Source organism: Scleropages formosus, chromosome 3, assembly GCF_900964775.1.
Source record: "Scleropages formosus chromosome 3, fSclFor1.1, whole genome shotgun sequence".
Taxonomy (NCBI): Eukaryota; Metazoa; Chordata; class Actinopteri; order Osteoglossiformes; family Osteoglossidae; genus Scleropages; species Scleropages formosus.
The window spans coordinates 4629692-4643833 of NC_041808.1; the positions used below are offsets into that span (position 1 = coordinate 4629692).

The 14142-nt window shown below is 46.4% G+C and overlaps 1 protein-coding gene across 1 annotated transcript; it reads right to left on the bottom strand.

Annotated features, from left to right (window-relative positions):
- Nucleotides 1–326: 326 nt before the first annotated feature.
- msh2 (mutS homolog 2 (E. coli)) lies at nucleotides 327–13263 on the bottom strand. Its single transcript, XM_029250522.1, has 16 exons — nucleotides 13044–13263; nucleotides 11933–12087; nucleotides 11384–11668; nucleotides 11145–11291; nucleotides 10825–10974; nucleotides 10595–10728; nucleotides 6456–6655; nucleotides 4321–4430; nucleotides 4037–4160; nucleotides 3697–3847; nucleotides 3464–3561; nucleotides 3100–3345; nucleotides 2802–3006; nucleotides 2409–2656; nucleotides 1623–1795; nucleotides 327–1000 (listed from the first exon to the last, which is right to left on the bottom strand). The coding sequence occupies exons 1-16, from the start codon at nucleotides 13249–13251 to the stop codon at nucleotides 836–838; spliced, it is 2799 nt and encodes a 932-aa protein (XP_029106355.1). The 5' UTR covers nucleotides 13252–13263; the 3' UTR covers nucleotides 327–835.
- Between the last annotated feature and the right edge of the window lie 879 nt (nucleotides 13264–14142).

The window sequence follows — 14142 nt, forward strand, 5'->3', positions numbered from 1 at the left end:
TGTTTGAATTCATCAGTCTATGTGCAGTTCACATGTTCTCAATAATTATGTGTCTTTCCTCCCACAATCCAATGATACATTTCAGTTCAACTGGTGACAAATGTGTGTCCATTTTTCTCACCTGGTGCAAATAATGATAGCAATAACTGTGGACCTCTGAAGATCTTCCCAGTGAAGGTCTCCATAATGCATCTGATTTTCTTTTTTTTTTTTTTTTTTTTAAATCAAAGATTTGTTGACACAAACATATCAAGTTAGAGAAGAGATTGAGTAAATTCGTAAAAAAAATTAAAAACATGGTTGAAGTTCCACAAGTGTGTCCTGATCTGTCTCCACAAGAGCACAAGGAATATTAATTTTATCATGAGTTGTACAGTTGAGGTACTTTAATAAGAAACTCCAAGACCCAGGTCAATACAAAACTCTCATGTCAGAGAAGTTGCACAAAACAAAGGTACAACATGTGCTCAGTGATGAAGTCCCCTTATTGCAGAATCATGGACTGTTCACTGCCTTCACCATGAAGAACAATGTCCCCTATAAACAGTGAGACCCCAAACTGAACATGTCTTACTTATACACACACAAGATCAGTCCCTGTGTTTCTCATATGAACAATGAACTGGAACTTGGTCTGCACTCATGTTCTACAGTGAACCTTCCAGAACCTTCCAGTGAGGCTCTCATTGACACCTCATACACCAGCTGAAGCTACACGAGTCCCAGTAAGAAATGAAAGCAGCTGTTGGTTGAGAGAAACATAAAGCTGGTTCTGGAGCAGAGCTACTGGTTGGATTTACTCAGTTTGACCGCACTGTGCTGAAGATCTTCTCTCTCAGACTGTGGACCGGGACACGATCTCATTCACAAAGCTGTTGTTCTTGGCCACTACTTGTGCTTTCAGCTTCTTCAGCTCCTCCTTGATGTCCTGGTCTGACATGTGGCTGGTGGGCAGAGCCTTCACCTTGGTCAGGAAATCCTCGATGATCTTCTCTCCCTCCTTGAGGGACCCAAAAAAAAAAAAAAAAAACTACAGTATGAATTTTTTTAAACCACTTCTACTCTACAGTTACACCACAGCAACAACAGTGAATTTTGAAGGAAAAAAAGATTCTTCTGGAACTGGTTATGCTTTTTGCAAAGTCTGGGAATTTGGTTCCAAACTAAAGGCTTCTAGGAAGGACTTCTAAACATGTTATCCTAAGCACTTTCTGACCTCTTACTGCATTTTTACATGGTATTTTACATGACAGAGCACTTTCAGTGACATATTCATCTCCTGCATGTTTGCATTAAATAAAGAACATATTTGTATACTTTTGGTACTGGTAAATTTTTTTTTTTTTTTTTGATCATTTGAATTTTTATTCCAGGAAAATAGCAGTCAATTTTTTGGATTTTGGATTTCATTCTTGAATTCACTATATGCGATTTAGTAAAAATCACTTCTATTTATTCTGTGGGAAGATAAACTTGTTGACTGGTGACATTCATAGCTAGAAATTTCCAAGGTTAGATTATGTTCGTAGACTAGAAGTTCAGAGATAAAATGTTCTAATGGCAATAATGAGGACAGGTGGTAACAGGAAGAGGGCCACAAGAGAACGACCACAGCATCTCACCTGTCTCTCCAAACACCTCCTCTTGGCATCAGGGCCACTGTCCTCGTTCCCCACCCATGTGACGTCCTGAAACTCCTCCAGCTCGAGAGCCTTCTGCTGGGCGCTGGCGATCACGTGTTTCGGGAAGTTGGCCAGTTCAGCTACATGGATCCCAAAACTCTGGTCACAGACGCCTTTTCCAGGGAGAGTCAGGAGACATCGAGAGACAAAAAAAAAAAAAATGAATTAAGTTAAAGTACAAACCATCAACTCCATTGCATTTCATAAAAATGAGCAAACTGGAAATGTTTTAACTACATCTTCTTCACTGATCTATTTTCTAACATTTCACTTTGCAGTGGAGAGACATTTACCCAACAAGGCAATAGATTGCAGTAAAACGAATGTGGGACCACCTTAATTCACCTCACTTACACAGCGTTTACAGCTCGTGTTTGGGGTTCCTTACTGTCATGACGACCAAAGCGGCAAATTTTTTGCAGGTTATAGGATATGTCTATGAGACTGGCTAATAAATAAAATAAGTAAAGTTGTTGGGGGTTTTTTGGCTACATTTGACTTTCATTTTACAGAACCCAACCAGTAAATAAACAAAAACATCCTCATTATTAACCTTTTATTGACTGGGATTTAGCAGTGAAAGTGACTTCGGTTATGAACAAAACCAGTTACAAACGAACCTCGGGGTCCAGATGTGTGTCAGTTGAGGAGCTGCTGTACAGGTGTGATGCTGTGATCATACATTTGAGACTCAATGTTTTTAGGTGGTCGAGGGTGGGGCCCCACCTTTTTGCACCTTGTACAGCATGGTCAGGGTGTGGTCGGTCGTCAGTGCCGTAACGTGCAGGTTGTGTACGGTCGGCACCTGCTGGGCCAAGGCGGTCAGCTCGTGGAAGTGTGTGGCAAACAGGCAGAAGGAGCGGCAGCGTGTAGCGATGTGCTCCGAGATGGCCCACGCCAGGCCGAAGCCATCGTAGGTGGAGGTGCCGCGACCAAGTTCGTCGATGATGATGAGGGAGTCCTCCGTGGCCGAGCTGGATGAGGAGCAGGTGAGGGAGAGAGAGGAGGCGGCAAAGTGAACCGAAGGGAAACAGAGCTGCTTTCACACCCTACAGTGCCTCTCTGAGCTCAAATATTAAACTGCTGTCGTAACATACCATGACCTTTGACCCAACATACCGAAGAATGGCGGCCGTCTCCAGCATCTCGGCCATGAAGGTGGACACACCCTTGATCTGGCTGTCTCCGGCACCGACCCGGGCCAGGATGCAGTCGACCACGCTCACCTCAGCTGAGTCGCAGGGCACGAAGCAGCCCACCTGGGCCATCAGCACGATGACGCCCACCTGTCGGATGTAGGTGGACTTACCTCCCATGTTGGGGCCTGAAGAATTGCAAAGATCAAACGTCACATGGGAAGGGTCATGGGAACATCTTTCCAGGATAAAGATGCACTAATGGGGAAGGAGAGCCTCACCAGTGATAATGTGGAACATCTCCTGGCCTCGTATGAAGGACACGTCATTGGGGATGAAGGCCACATCATCCTGGGCCTCGATGCAGGGATGTCGGGCTGCAGTCAGCACCAGCCGCCCAGAGCCCTTCTCCAGCACTGTGGGACGTACGTAGGGTACAGGAGCCGAGTGGGACACCACTGCGAAGCTCACCACTGCATCCATCTGGGCGATGACCTCATTCAGGGTCTGCAGGGGCTCCACGTAACCTGGGCGAAGGGTTGGGACAGAGACCACATAAAGCCTCTGGTTTTAGACAACCTGAACATTTCTTCCACAGACGCCCCCAAGTTGAGTTCAAATGATGTTACAGAGTAAGTCACTCACCTGAAGCGATGCTGATGATCTCCTTGACGATGGCATTCTGGGCCTCCTCATACTCCTCCCGGCTCTTGGTGTACTCCTCGTTCAAGGAGCTCAGCTTGCTGTCAGACACAGGAACCCACCATGCAGTCAGCAAACTCCCCACACTGATCACACCCCCCATACACACCCACACAAGGTGGCCATGAACCATTAACCCTAACCGCCGCGAGCCTTCTTCCCAAAGCGCGGCCCACCTGTTGGTGAATCGGACCCCGTTCTTCTGGACGTCCAGGGTCGTGAACTTCTTGTTGTTGCGTAGGCTCTTCTCCTCCTTGCAGGTGACCCTGAAGTAGTAACCCAGCTGGGCGTTGGACTCTAGTTTCACCGTCTTCCCGGCATCCAGCCCTGAGGGGTCCGAAACCCGTGGGAGTGCAGACACACAGCGCATGTGAAGATGCGTTACTGAAGACACACGTTGGTTCGGATAGAACAGCATTTCTCATCTTTAAGGTTAGAAGTTCAGGTCTTTACGTCATGTGGTAGCCAAACATTCTGAGCAGTTGGGGGTCAAAGATCAAAACCAGGGAGACTCACCCAGCTCTCGAGCGGCTACGTTGAGCGAGACCTGCATGTCCTTCTCCAGCCGGTCCATGGTGTCCCGGAGTTCAGTGAGCGTCGGGTCGAAGGACGGCTTCACCAGGAATTCATGGTTCTCAATCTACAGGGGGCACCATGGTCAAAGACCCTTTTTAAGCTTCATCAATAATATGTATACACGGGTGAGGGTGGGGAAGGTGAGGAAGACAGGGAAAATGGACAAAGGCTGAAGCAGGGAAAGGAGTCAAGGCATGATGGGTCTGCAACACCAAATGACTGACCTGGTTCATATCCAGCGTTGTCTCAATCATCTCCTGGTATTTGGAGAAGTCTGTGTTCAGATCACTGAGAGGTGAGATGAACGCTGCGTTTAAGAGGACCTGATGACTTCCTGTATAGATTGGAAGGGAGAACGCTTTAGGCTTGACATCGACTAGTCACTGATCACGTGATTGACACTAACATGGATGCCTTCCAGAAGGCAACAGGTGAGGAGCCTGGTGGGTCATTGCAGCAAACCAGCAGCGGTTCATCAAGTGTGTGGAAATACTTCACTAAAGATGAAGCCTGTGCCTGTGCTGCTGTCACTTGCAAAATTTGGAAGTCTGTCCTGAAGTACAACAGAAGTACAAGTGCAATGCACACGGGAATCCGCTAACACGACTAGCAGATCGGTCCGTGTACGTTGCGTTCATTAGTTTTTTTTTTTTTTTAATTCAAAATCGAAAAACAAAATGCAAATTACGATGCTTTCATTCATTTTTTTGCTTTAGGAATGAAAAACAATGAATTAACTAAAAGAAAAAAACTGCCTTTTATATTGTTTCTGAGGACACACAAAAAAAGAAAGGACTTCGGTATTAATTTCCTCTTTTCATTTAATCATAAAAAGTATGGTAATTAAGATCTCAATACAAAATATGATGAATGCCCTAAAGTGCATGATATTTCCAGTAACAGCAAGATGGCACTGCAAGTAGCGCTGCTGTCTCACAGTGCCTGGGAGGTGCAAGAGGACTTGGGCTCGATCCCCGCTCAGCCTGTATGGGTTTCCTCCAGGTGCTCTGGTTTCCTCCCACAGTCCAAATACATGCATTTCAGGTTCCCCCATAGTGTGTGAGTGACAGAGAGAGTGTTCCACTGATGTATGCAAGTAGTGTATCTAGCAGTGTAAGCCACCGCAGTGAATAAGGCGTGTGGACTGATAAGAGTTCATTAGAAGTTGCTTTGGAGAAAAGCGCCTGTCAAAAAAAAAAAAAACCAAACACCTAACAAATAGCCTAACCTGGATGTAAAAGTGAGCTTCACTAGCAATCTTCTCTTCTGAAAAAATGTCCACTCTGGAGCCACTTGCACCAATGACAATATGAAAAAAAACTAGAGCAACGTATTCAGAGATTGCAGACCATCTAGTACAACCTGGTTCTGCGTGGGGTTGTTCTACAATGAGCGTCCGAAGATTTTGCGCGCGGCTCAACATCGTAAGGACACTTTCTGCCCTTAAAAAGCACCTAAGTGATCCACATTAACTTATGAGGAGTAACTCGGAGCGAAGCCAGCATGTTCGCTGAAGCCACTGATGGATTATGTGTGCTTTCAATTCGTTTACATGCGGGTTGTTCAAGAATACCACAAAATAACTCAAAGTCAAAAAAACAAGATGGCAAAAACCTATAAATGAGGCATATTGAATATTTTACATTTTGAGCAAAAAATATTAGCAGTTAATTCATAATTTGTTTTTCATTTTTAAAACAAAAAACATTTAACCCAGCTACAATGTCCCGTCATACATATATATATATATATATATATAGCCTACATATGAGCTGTCCGTTTTCAGCATAAGCTTTCAGTTGTGAGAATACAGACTGTGGGTTGTGCCTTCCCTTTTGTGTTTTTATTCATGACATCATCGGCTTAACTTTCATCACATAACTGTCGACTTTAAAAAATCTGGAGTCATGCAACTCCTACTAGCAAATGAGGTTTGAAATGAAAACGTTAGGAACTCAGAATATATAGAAAATATACATAATGTTCTGTGCTGCACTGTGGTCTCCAGAGAAATGACATTTCGTTCCACTGTATACAACCTATGTAGAGGAATGACAAAGCCACTTTAATGTATAAATCCTCTATTATTTATATATAAATAATATGCTGTACAACAGGTTACAGGGCACATGAACATATAAACTCTTTATAATACAACAGGCTTCAGCAGAAAAGCATTTTTACCCATTACATGGTTATTTTACTTCCACAGCAGGTGGAAAGTGAAGTTCTTTACTGATGCACTTGTGTTTGAGCTGAATTTCAAACTGAAACCGGACAACAGAATATATGACATTAATAAATGTAAAGTGCTTCACAGTGGACCATGTGGTACAGATCACCGAGGGGCGTCACGTACCGCTGTGTCTCTCCAGCGCCTCAATCAAGCCCGTCAGCTGAGCCACAGCCTGGTACACACGGTAACAATCCTGCAATGTGCAGCTCTGCCTGTGGAACTTCTTGGCCAGGCGGTTGAGGTCCGGGAAACGGCGCAGGAGGTCCTCGTGGCAGATCTGCCTGAGCTCGGCATCCTCCACGAAGCTCTCCACCAGGTCCAACCTGGTCCAGCGACAGATCGGAAAAGGGGTGGAAAAAACAGAGATGAGTTAAAGGAAAACAAAGACATCACTGTGCTGTTTAATCAAGTGAAAACGTTGAGGAGCAGAAAGGAATAACAAGAGGACACAGAAAAGAGCCCGTGTAGTACCGTAAGTGACCACAAGGGGTCAGCAATACACAGCACTCATTGCTGCACTGTGACAGTCTATCAAAAGTGGATCACTAATAAAATATTTTATAAAAAAATAAGCACATTTTATGATGTGAACGTGATTAAAAACTACAACCTTAGTCTGATTGTGCTACGTTGATGCACATGTAGTATCAATGACCCCAGCCGAAGTGAATCAGGCTTGGAAGATGAATCATTCATTCTTGCCTCTTTCTAATTTGTGAACTTGTGCTCTTTATCCCAGAATACACTGGTGACAGTTTCCTGAGTACATGGTAAAACCACTGAAGGGTAAGTTCTGCCAGACAGGTGAGAGCACACTTGGGGATTGCTCACTGAGGGCCCTTTGTTTACCACTAAGGTCACGTGACCTCACTGGGACGTAGAAGCACAAACTGGTTCCTCTGTTACCGTGTCCACTGTTGCCTTGACGACAGTTAAGAGATTCAAGTGCAGGTGGCAAATGAGAGAAAAAGTGCTGGAGGTCCAGAGGAGCTCACCACTTGGTGAAATTCAATTGAACTGATCGTAATTTCACTATGAATTACTACTATAAATTCTATAATATATTGCACAGAAACTGATCATTTATGACCCGTTCTGTGGATGTGAAAAATCTAGTCACTGCATATCTGTGCATCAGATTCAACGATTAGAAAACGAGGACAGTCACTAACAAAGAGTGCCTCTTGGCCCCGTTCAATGACTCATTCGGACCCGAGTCCTGCCCAGGCCTGCCTGCCATTCGCTCCTTCATTCATGTCACTTTACTTTGTTCCTTAGCTCTTGTTTAACCCCCCCCTTCCAGCTGAGTGTCACCAATCTACAAAGATACATTTTCAGAACCACCTCCCCCACATTCCCAGCCTCCCCCAGACTCTGTTCCTTAACCGCTTCACTTCCTAGTCAGCAGCTCACCGGCCAAGTCACCCTAAACCAGCTCACCGCTGTCATCAACTGGCTCACAACCTCTGCGGTACTGCAAACGGGAAGTCTGATGTCCGAGTACGGTGCTGTGGGGGGTGCCAGGTGCTCCGAAAACAGAGAACCTCCCCTCTTTGCATATTTCCTTCCATTACCTCACTTTTACACCAACCTCTGTTGATCATCTACTCTGAGAAACCTGCTCGACCTGTTCGGCTCATCACTACACCCTCTACCAAGTAGCCGGCGCCCCACAAAGCACCACTAGCAGCTGTACAGGAGCTTGATAATCAGGACGAAGGAATTACACAACAACTGGAACACTTGTTTCATGTCCCCCTGTCCTCTATGTCCAGTTAATGTCCACCCAGCTCCAGGGACAGAGTTGCGGTTAATGACCAACTGTCTGGTTAATGGATTTACCCTCTGCGTGACTTCTGCTCACTATGAGTACAGAACCCAGCAGGAGGCCACACTGGGGTGTGATACTTCCTTAGCTGCACCAGCAAGCGCAGCCATGGTCAACTGACCACATCGTGTACTCCGCTCGACCACTTCAGACGAAGCTTCCTGAGCTCAGATCACCGCTGGGGGACGATGGGGCCTAAAAACTCCCAACCGCAGGGCAGACGAGACTGAAATGTTGAAGACGCAACCCTCTGGTCAAATGAAACACACTGCACTTTGCCGACCGCAGAGCAAAGCAAATCTACCATCGGAGCCACAATGGCTGCTGTGGTGAGACAGAGAAATGCGGTTTCACTCTCCCCCATTGTCTGAGAAGCCCAGGCACTGAAACTGGTCACTCGCTGTGGCTCCTGACTGCCCTGAAATCTGTTGTTTGGTCACAGGACAGGTAGAGCGTGGGGGAAGTGGCACCACCCAGTCAGTGACCCGTGTGACACGAATAGTGTGGGGAGGAAGGGAAAATCAAAATGAGGATTAATGAAATCTGTATCTGGACCAATAAACGCCTATAAATAACGAAGTCTGGTCTGAAATTGAGCACTGTGGGCCACCCTACAAAACACACACACACACACACACACACACACACACAGAGAAAGCAAAACATTCACAACCTCCACTGCCCAACCCACATCTCTGTGTACATGTGGGTATGTGGCTGGTCCAGAAAAGTCAAAACATCCAACCAGAGCAGAAACTGACACACCTTCATTCCAAACTGGTGCTGGGGGGGGTGCCACACTGGCCTGGACCAGTTTCAGCAGGAAACACCCTGTGGGTTTGAGTCAGCGGAGCATGGAGTCTTGAGCATAAAGAGGTGGTGGGAGGGGGGCATGCCTGTCATCATAACCGGTTTGTTGTCAAACCCCTCCCATCTCGCACCGTCGGTTTTCAGGGCCGACAGGGGATGGAAACGGCAAAAAAGCAAAGATATCAGAGAGAGAGAATCCTCCAGTGGACATGGAGGCCACAGGTACGAGTCAGAGGGGTGACCCCTCCCTGCCCAGGTGGGCTTGTCTCAACATGTGTGAAGGGACAAAACATCTCCACTAGAGATTAGATCACAGCCCCTTCCCCAGCCTCCCCCCACTGCTGATTTCTATCTGCTACATTCCTTCCTGACCTCTGATCTTGGAGTCCCATCACCACGACAACAGCTTCTAAAAATATACCCCTTTTTTCATACAACAGGCTTATTATTCAGTACAGTGGCATTTTTGCCCATTTCACAGCTATTTTCCTTCTGGAGCTGGTATTTTATTGCATATCAGATGTTTGCGGAGAGAAGTACACACTCAGCGCCTCAAACCCAGGTTCTAGTCTCCGTGGTGTCAGTCTGGTGGTTTTCAGACCGTTTATAAACCAAACCAGCGATATGTACACTTTCCCATCACAGAGGGCCTCAACCAATCAGAGCCATCGGTTAAGGTAAATATATCACAAACGTCTAACACTCAATCCTACTATTAACTCATTTTCTTTGATTACTTGGATTTACACGGCAAGGTCAGGGTAAATACTTTGATAAAAGGTTTGAGAGCAGGAACTTCTGACTCGAAAAGCAGCAGCTGAAACCAGTGCACAGCTTCTGCTCCCTGACACCGTTGCTGTGTTCAGCTTCACCTCCCTCAGGTCTACAACATCACAGAGAACCTCCTGCTGGGGGAGCTCGGCCCCGGGTACGAGAGGGATTTCCACTCACCCCGAGCTCGCAAGTGGCGGGGGAGCAAGTTACAGGTTGATGGGGTCGGGAACAAAGTTGCCATCCCTCAGCAATCCAACAGCACACCTGGAGACAGGTGGCAAGAAAAAAAAAAAAAAAGGAAAAGCAGCATCTCCATGGCAACAGGCCACACCTGTGGAAGAGGCTGAACTTCTCCTCCGAGCGCCGCAGTAAAACAGGAGTCGTTTCAGAACCTTAAGTAGTTTCATTTACACGCTTGTATTCATATTTTCACATAAATTCCTAATTTAAAGTCATCTAAGTTATGCTGTTTCAAAAATAATTTAATACTTCTACCTCAAACTGTTTATAGCTGGCATGATGGTTAGAGCCTCTGCCTTGCTATCAAAAGACCCCGGTTCAAGTCCCACTTCCTGATCAAGGTACTTACGGTGAATTACTACTGTAAAAAGTACACTGCTAAATAAATATAGGTATATAAATGCGTAAATCTGTGTCAGTCACCTTTGAGAAAAGATAATAAAAAATAAATGTTTTAAGTGCAATGCAGAAATGCACTTTCCAGCAGCTGGACCATGAAGCTATTACCAGTGTAAGACCTTTCTTTCTGCACCAAACGGACTGTCAAGCCCTAGACACGTGTTTATGCACAAATGTGTATTAATAATAATAATCATCATCGATGAGTCACCTCTCCTCAATCTTGTTCTTGTCCATGAGGGGCTGTTTGAGCCACTGGTTCAGCAGTCGTTGGCCCTGTGGCGTCCGGCACTTGTTGAGCAGCCCGGCCAGCGAGTGTGTGCCTGCGCTGTTGTCATGGGAACCCTAGAAAAACAGACGGAACTACAAATTCACAGGCCAAAACAGAGGCAGACTGACACGACCATCATCCAACGAATTGCCACGCTTGTGACCTCTGACCTGGAAGAGGTTGAGCGCCTGGACAGCAGCGTTATCCAAACGCATGTACTGGCTGAGGTCGAAGGAGGTCAGCTGGAAGGAGCCGAAGTTGGACTCGTCAGACAGGAGCTCCAGGTACTTGATGACAGCGGCAAGGGAGGACATGGCGATCTGGGGGTTGGGGTGCTGAGTTGTTAGAATGGTTGTCATGGTGACCCACATTCTTACAATATATATCACAACATGACTGGGGGGGGGGAGGAAACAGCTCAGGAATAACCCAGCTTTCCTGTCCACTCTAAGGTCCAACAGCAGGTCCCCAGGGGGACATCTGGACCCACCTGTTTCTCCATCTCGGGGAGAGCAGCGCTAGACACGACATCCCCCTTCCGCGTCCGCAGCAGGCGGTTCAAGTCCTGCACAGCATCCTTGGTGGTAAACTCCGTCCTCTTCCTGTCGGAGACGAGGACGCCCCCACGCTGGACCACCTGGAGAACGACATGTCACTCACACACACACACGCACACAAAACACAATTCTGTTTGGCGCAGCGGAGGCAGGCAGGCACCGGTTCGAGTACCTGCCGCAGCTTGGCCACGTCCCCCACGGCGTCCCCCGCAGGCAGCACGCACTCCTTGGGTCCGATCTGCACCAGGAGCGCCTCCAAGTTCGAGAACTGGTCGTTGTCGGGGAATTCGCAGACCCCCAGCTTCCTGAGAGTGGAGTCCACGTAGCCGACGCCCACCACGCGCTGGCTGTCCCCGGAGCCGAGGCGCACGCCGACCACACCTGCCGCCACTGCCCCCGAAGCCCCGCCCCCGCTGAACAGGATCTCCTCAAACTGCGTGAGGTTTCCTGGAGATGCCTGTGAGCAGAGAAAAGCCACCAGGTGACACAGCAGTAAGGGATCAGTGAGGCCGGAGACCACTAGGATGCTGGTTTCAATCCCAGGAGGATTCATCCCAACAGGTAGACCGAATCACAAAGCGGAAGAAGGAAATGAGGGACCATGGAGGAAAGGGTGAAAAGCAGGAAGTGAGAGAGTCAGGCTGAAGCTCTGTGGAAGGTTGCTGGTTCAAGTCCCGAAGACCCAACATCAACACAGCCAACAGCAGAGATCCAAACACACCTTGTAGGCGAGCTGCCAGTCATGCTCCTTGCTGCTCTTGCTGCCGGCCTTGTTCTGGTAGACCTCCACGCGGTACTGCCTCACCAGGAGCAGGTCGCGAACAAACGACTCGAAGTTCATCTTACTGAGGACCACACCCTCCAGTTTCCTGTCCCCTGTGGAGAGGAACATGGGGCCGAGGAGGAGAGGCCGTGAGGACCGTAAGCACGCGTGGAGACGAGTGGACTCATTACTGACTGACGGTCAGTTACGCAGTTGACCGCACAACCTCTCGGCTTCTCAAAGGGCAATAAACTCAACCGCCTCCATCGGTGTCAAACACGAACAGGACAATGTGGTCCAATGTGTGAATCACAAGCAGTTTTCAAATATGTGTAATAAAACTGCCAGGCCATCACATAATATCAAATAAAAAAATATTATGATAGGTAGGAGCTGAAGGTTGCTGGTTCAAGTCCCATTCCTGCTGCAGCAGATCAAGGTATTTGTCTTGAATTAACAAGGTAAAAATACCATGGTGTATACACAGGTAAATGATACCTAATTCCATTATCAATGACCAGTTATATAACAGAGTGGGGATTGATTCCTCATCCAATCAGTTGCATCAATCATCATTCATCAGTTGTTAACTCATTTACCAGTAACCATTGATTACTAATATAAATTAGGGACTAGTTATCAGTGAGCGCAGATCAGTTATACCAGTCCCCATTTACCACTTACAAATACCAACCGATCAGCTGTAACTGACTATTGATTAATTATAAATCCCAAGAGATAAGGTTACATGATTTAGCAATCAGTTTTATCAATCAATACTGATCAGCAGAATTAGAATGGATCACTTCTGGAAGTCACTGCTGCTTAGTTTTCAATCACCCCTAACCAATTCTATCAATCACTACTGATCAGTTTTATCAATCAGAATGAATCAGTTGCAGGAAATCACTGCTTATTAGTTTTCAATCACCCCTAATTAATGCTATAATCCGCCACTACTGATAAATTGTAAAAATGACTGCTCATGGTGTTCAATCGCTCTGATCACTTTTGTCAGGCCGCTCTTCAGTCATGTGACTCGCCGCTCAGTCAGACTATCGATTATCACCTGAGCCCAGGTGCTTGATGACCCCGTTGGTTTTGAACACCTCCCTCGCCGCGAGCAGCGCGTCCTTGCCGTGCACTGTGTAGTACTCATTGCGGTCGAACACGCGCACCGTCGTGTCCGGCTTCTCCGCCATGGACCAGTAGAAGGACAGAAATCCGAGGTCCCCCACGCTATCCGCGCTCACGCTCTGCTTCGGCTGCACCGCCATCTTGGAATCTCCCGCCACGGCCTGCGCGCGCGGGGGTCAAAGGGAACCGCGTTTGTGGCGGGAGTGGGAGGAGCCGACGGGCGTTACCGTGGAAACGGGACGGGGATTGGCCGAAAGAGCCCGCGAAAATAGTTTTATGCAAATACATTATATTTGCATAAACAACTGTTTATAAATATTGAAGGAAATTTTCAGCTTGACGCCGAATGTGAAGCGGCTCAAGATATAGTGTTTTGTGTACGAAAAGAATGGGGGGAAATAGATCAGTGTTTGGTCGCAGAGAAAGTGACGTTGCGACAGTGTAAATCTCACCGGTAGCAGTAAGTAAAAACTGTAGTACTCGTCGTGACTGAGAGTTTTGGTGCAAGTCGCAGTAACAATTTATCGTTCAAATTCGGTGGTCAGTAGCGTTCGTCTCTTAAATTATGCTTGTCATTTATTTGTTTTTAACTTCAACTTTGTTAGAATAAAGTTAAAAACAAATTTAAATTTAACTAAACAAATTTAAAAACATTTTTTTCCTTCTCTTCTTGGTCAAAAAAATTGAGACTACATAAAATACATTGTCACAAAATAAAATCATTTATTTTGTCATATGTGCATGTGTTATGCTAAATCACTTCCCCCAACTTGGTGCTTCTGTTATGGAAAACAAAATGGCATAATTATGATAATACACCATGTTGGTGTAAAGGAACCTGAAAATGTCGCAATTTCAGTCGGAAGACAGGAATTTTGTATAGAACGTTCTTTAATGTATTGGATTCATCTATCCTGCATTTTATGCACCTACTGGAGCGATGAACATGGCCAATGTTGTCATGGGTACATGATCAATACAAGTGGAAAGTAACAAACTAGGTTTACTTAATCATGTCTGTAGCTATATCC

Excerpts from the sequence above, each read along its gene's own strand:
- msh2 (XM_029250522.1), bottom strand. The coding sequence starts at position 13,251 with ATGGCGGTGCAGCCGAAGCAGAGCGTGAGCGCGGATAGCGTGGGGGAC. Across the intron at positions 4,431-6,455 it reads GGCGCTGGAGAGACACAGCG|GAAGTCATCAGGTCCTCTTA; the intron begins GTACGTGACGCC and ends CAATCTATACAG. Across the intron at positions 4,161-4,320 it reads CAACGCTGGATATGAACCAG|ATTGAGAACCATGAATTCCT; the intron begins GTCAGTCATTTG and ends TGCCCCCTGTAG.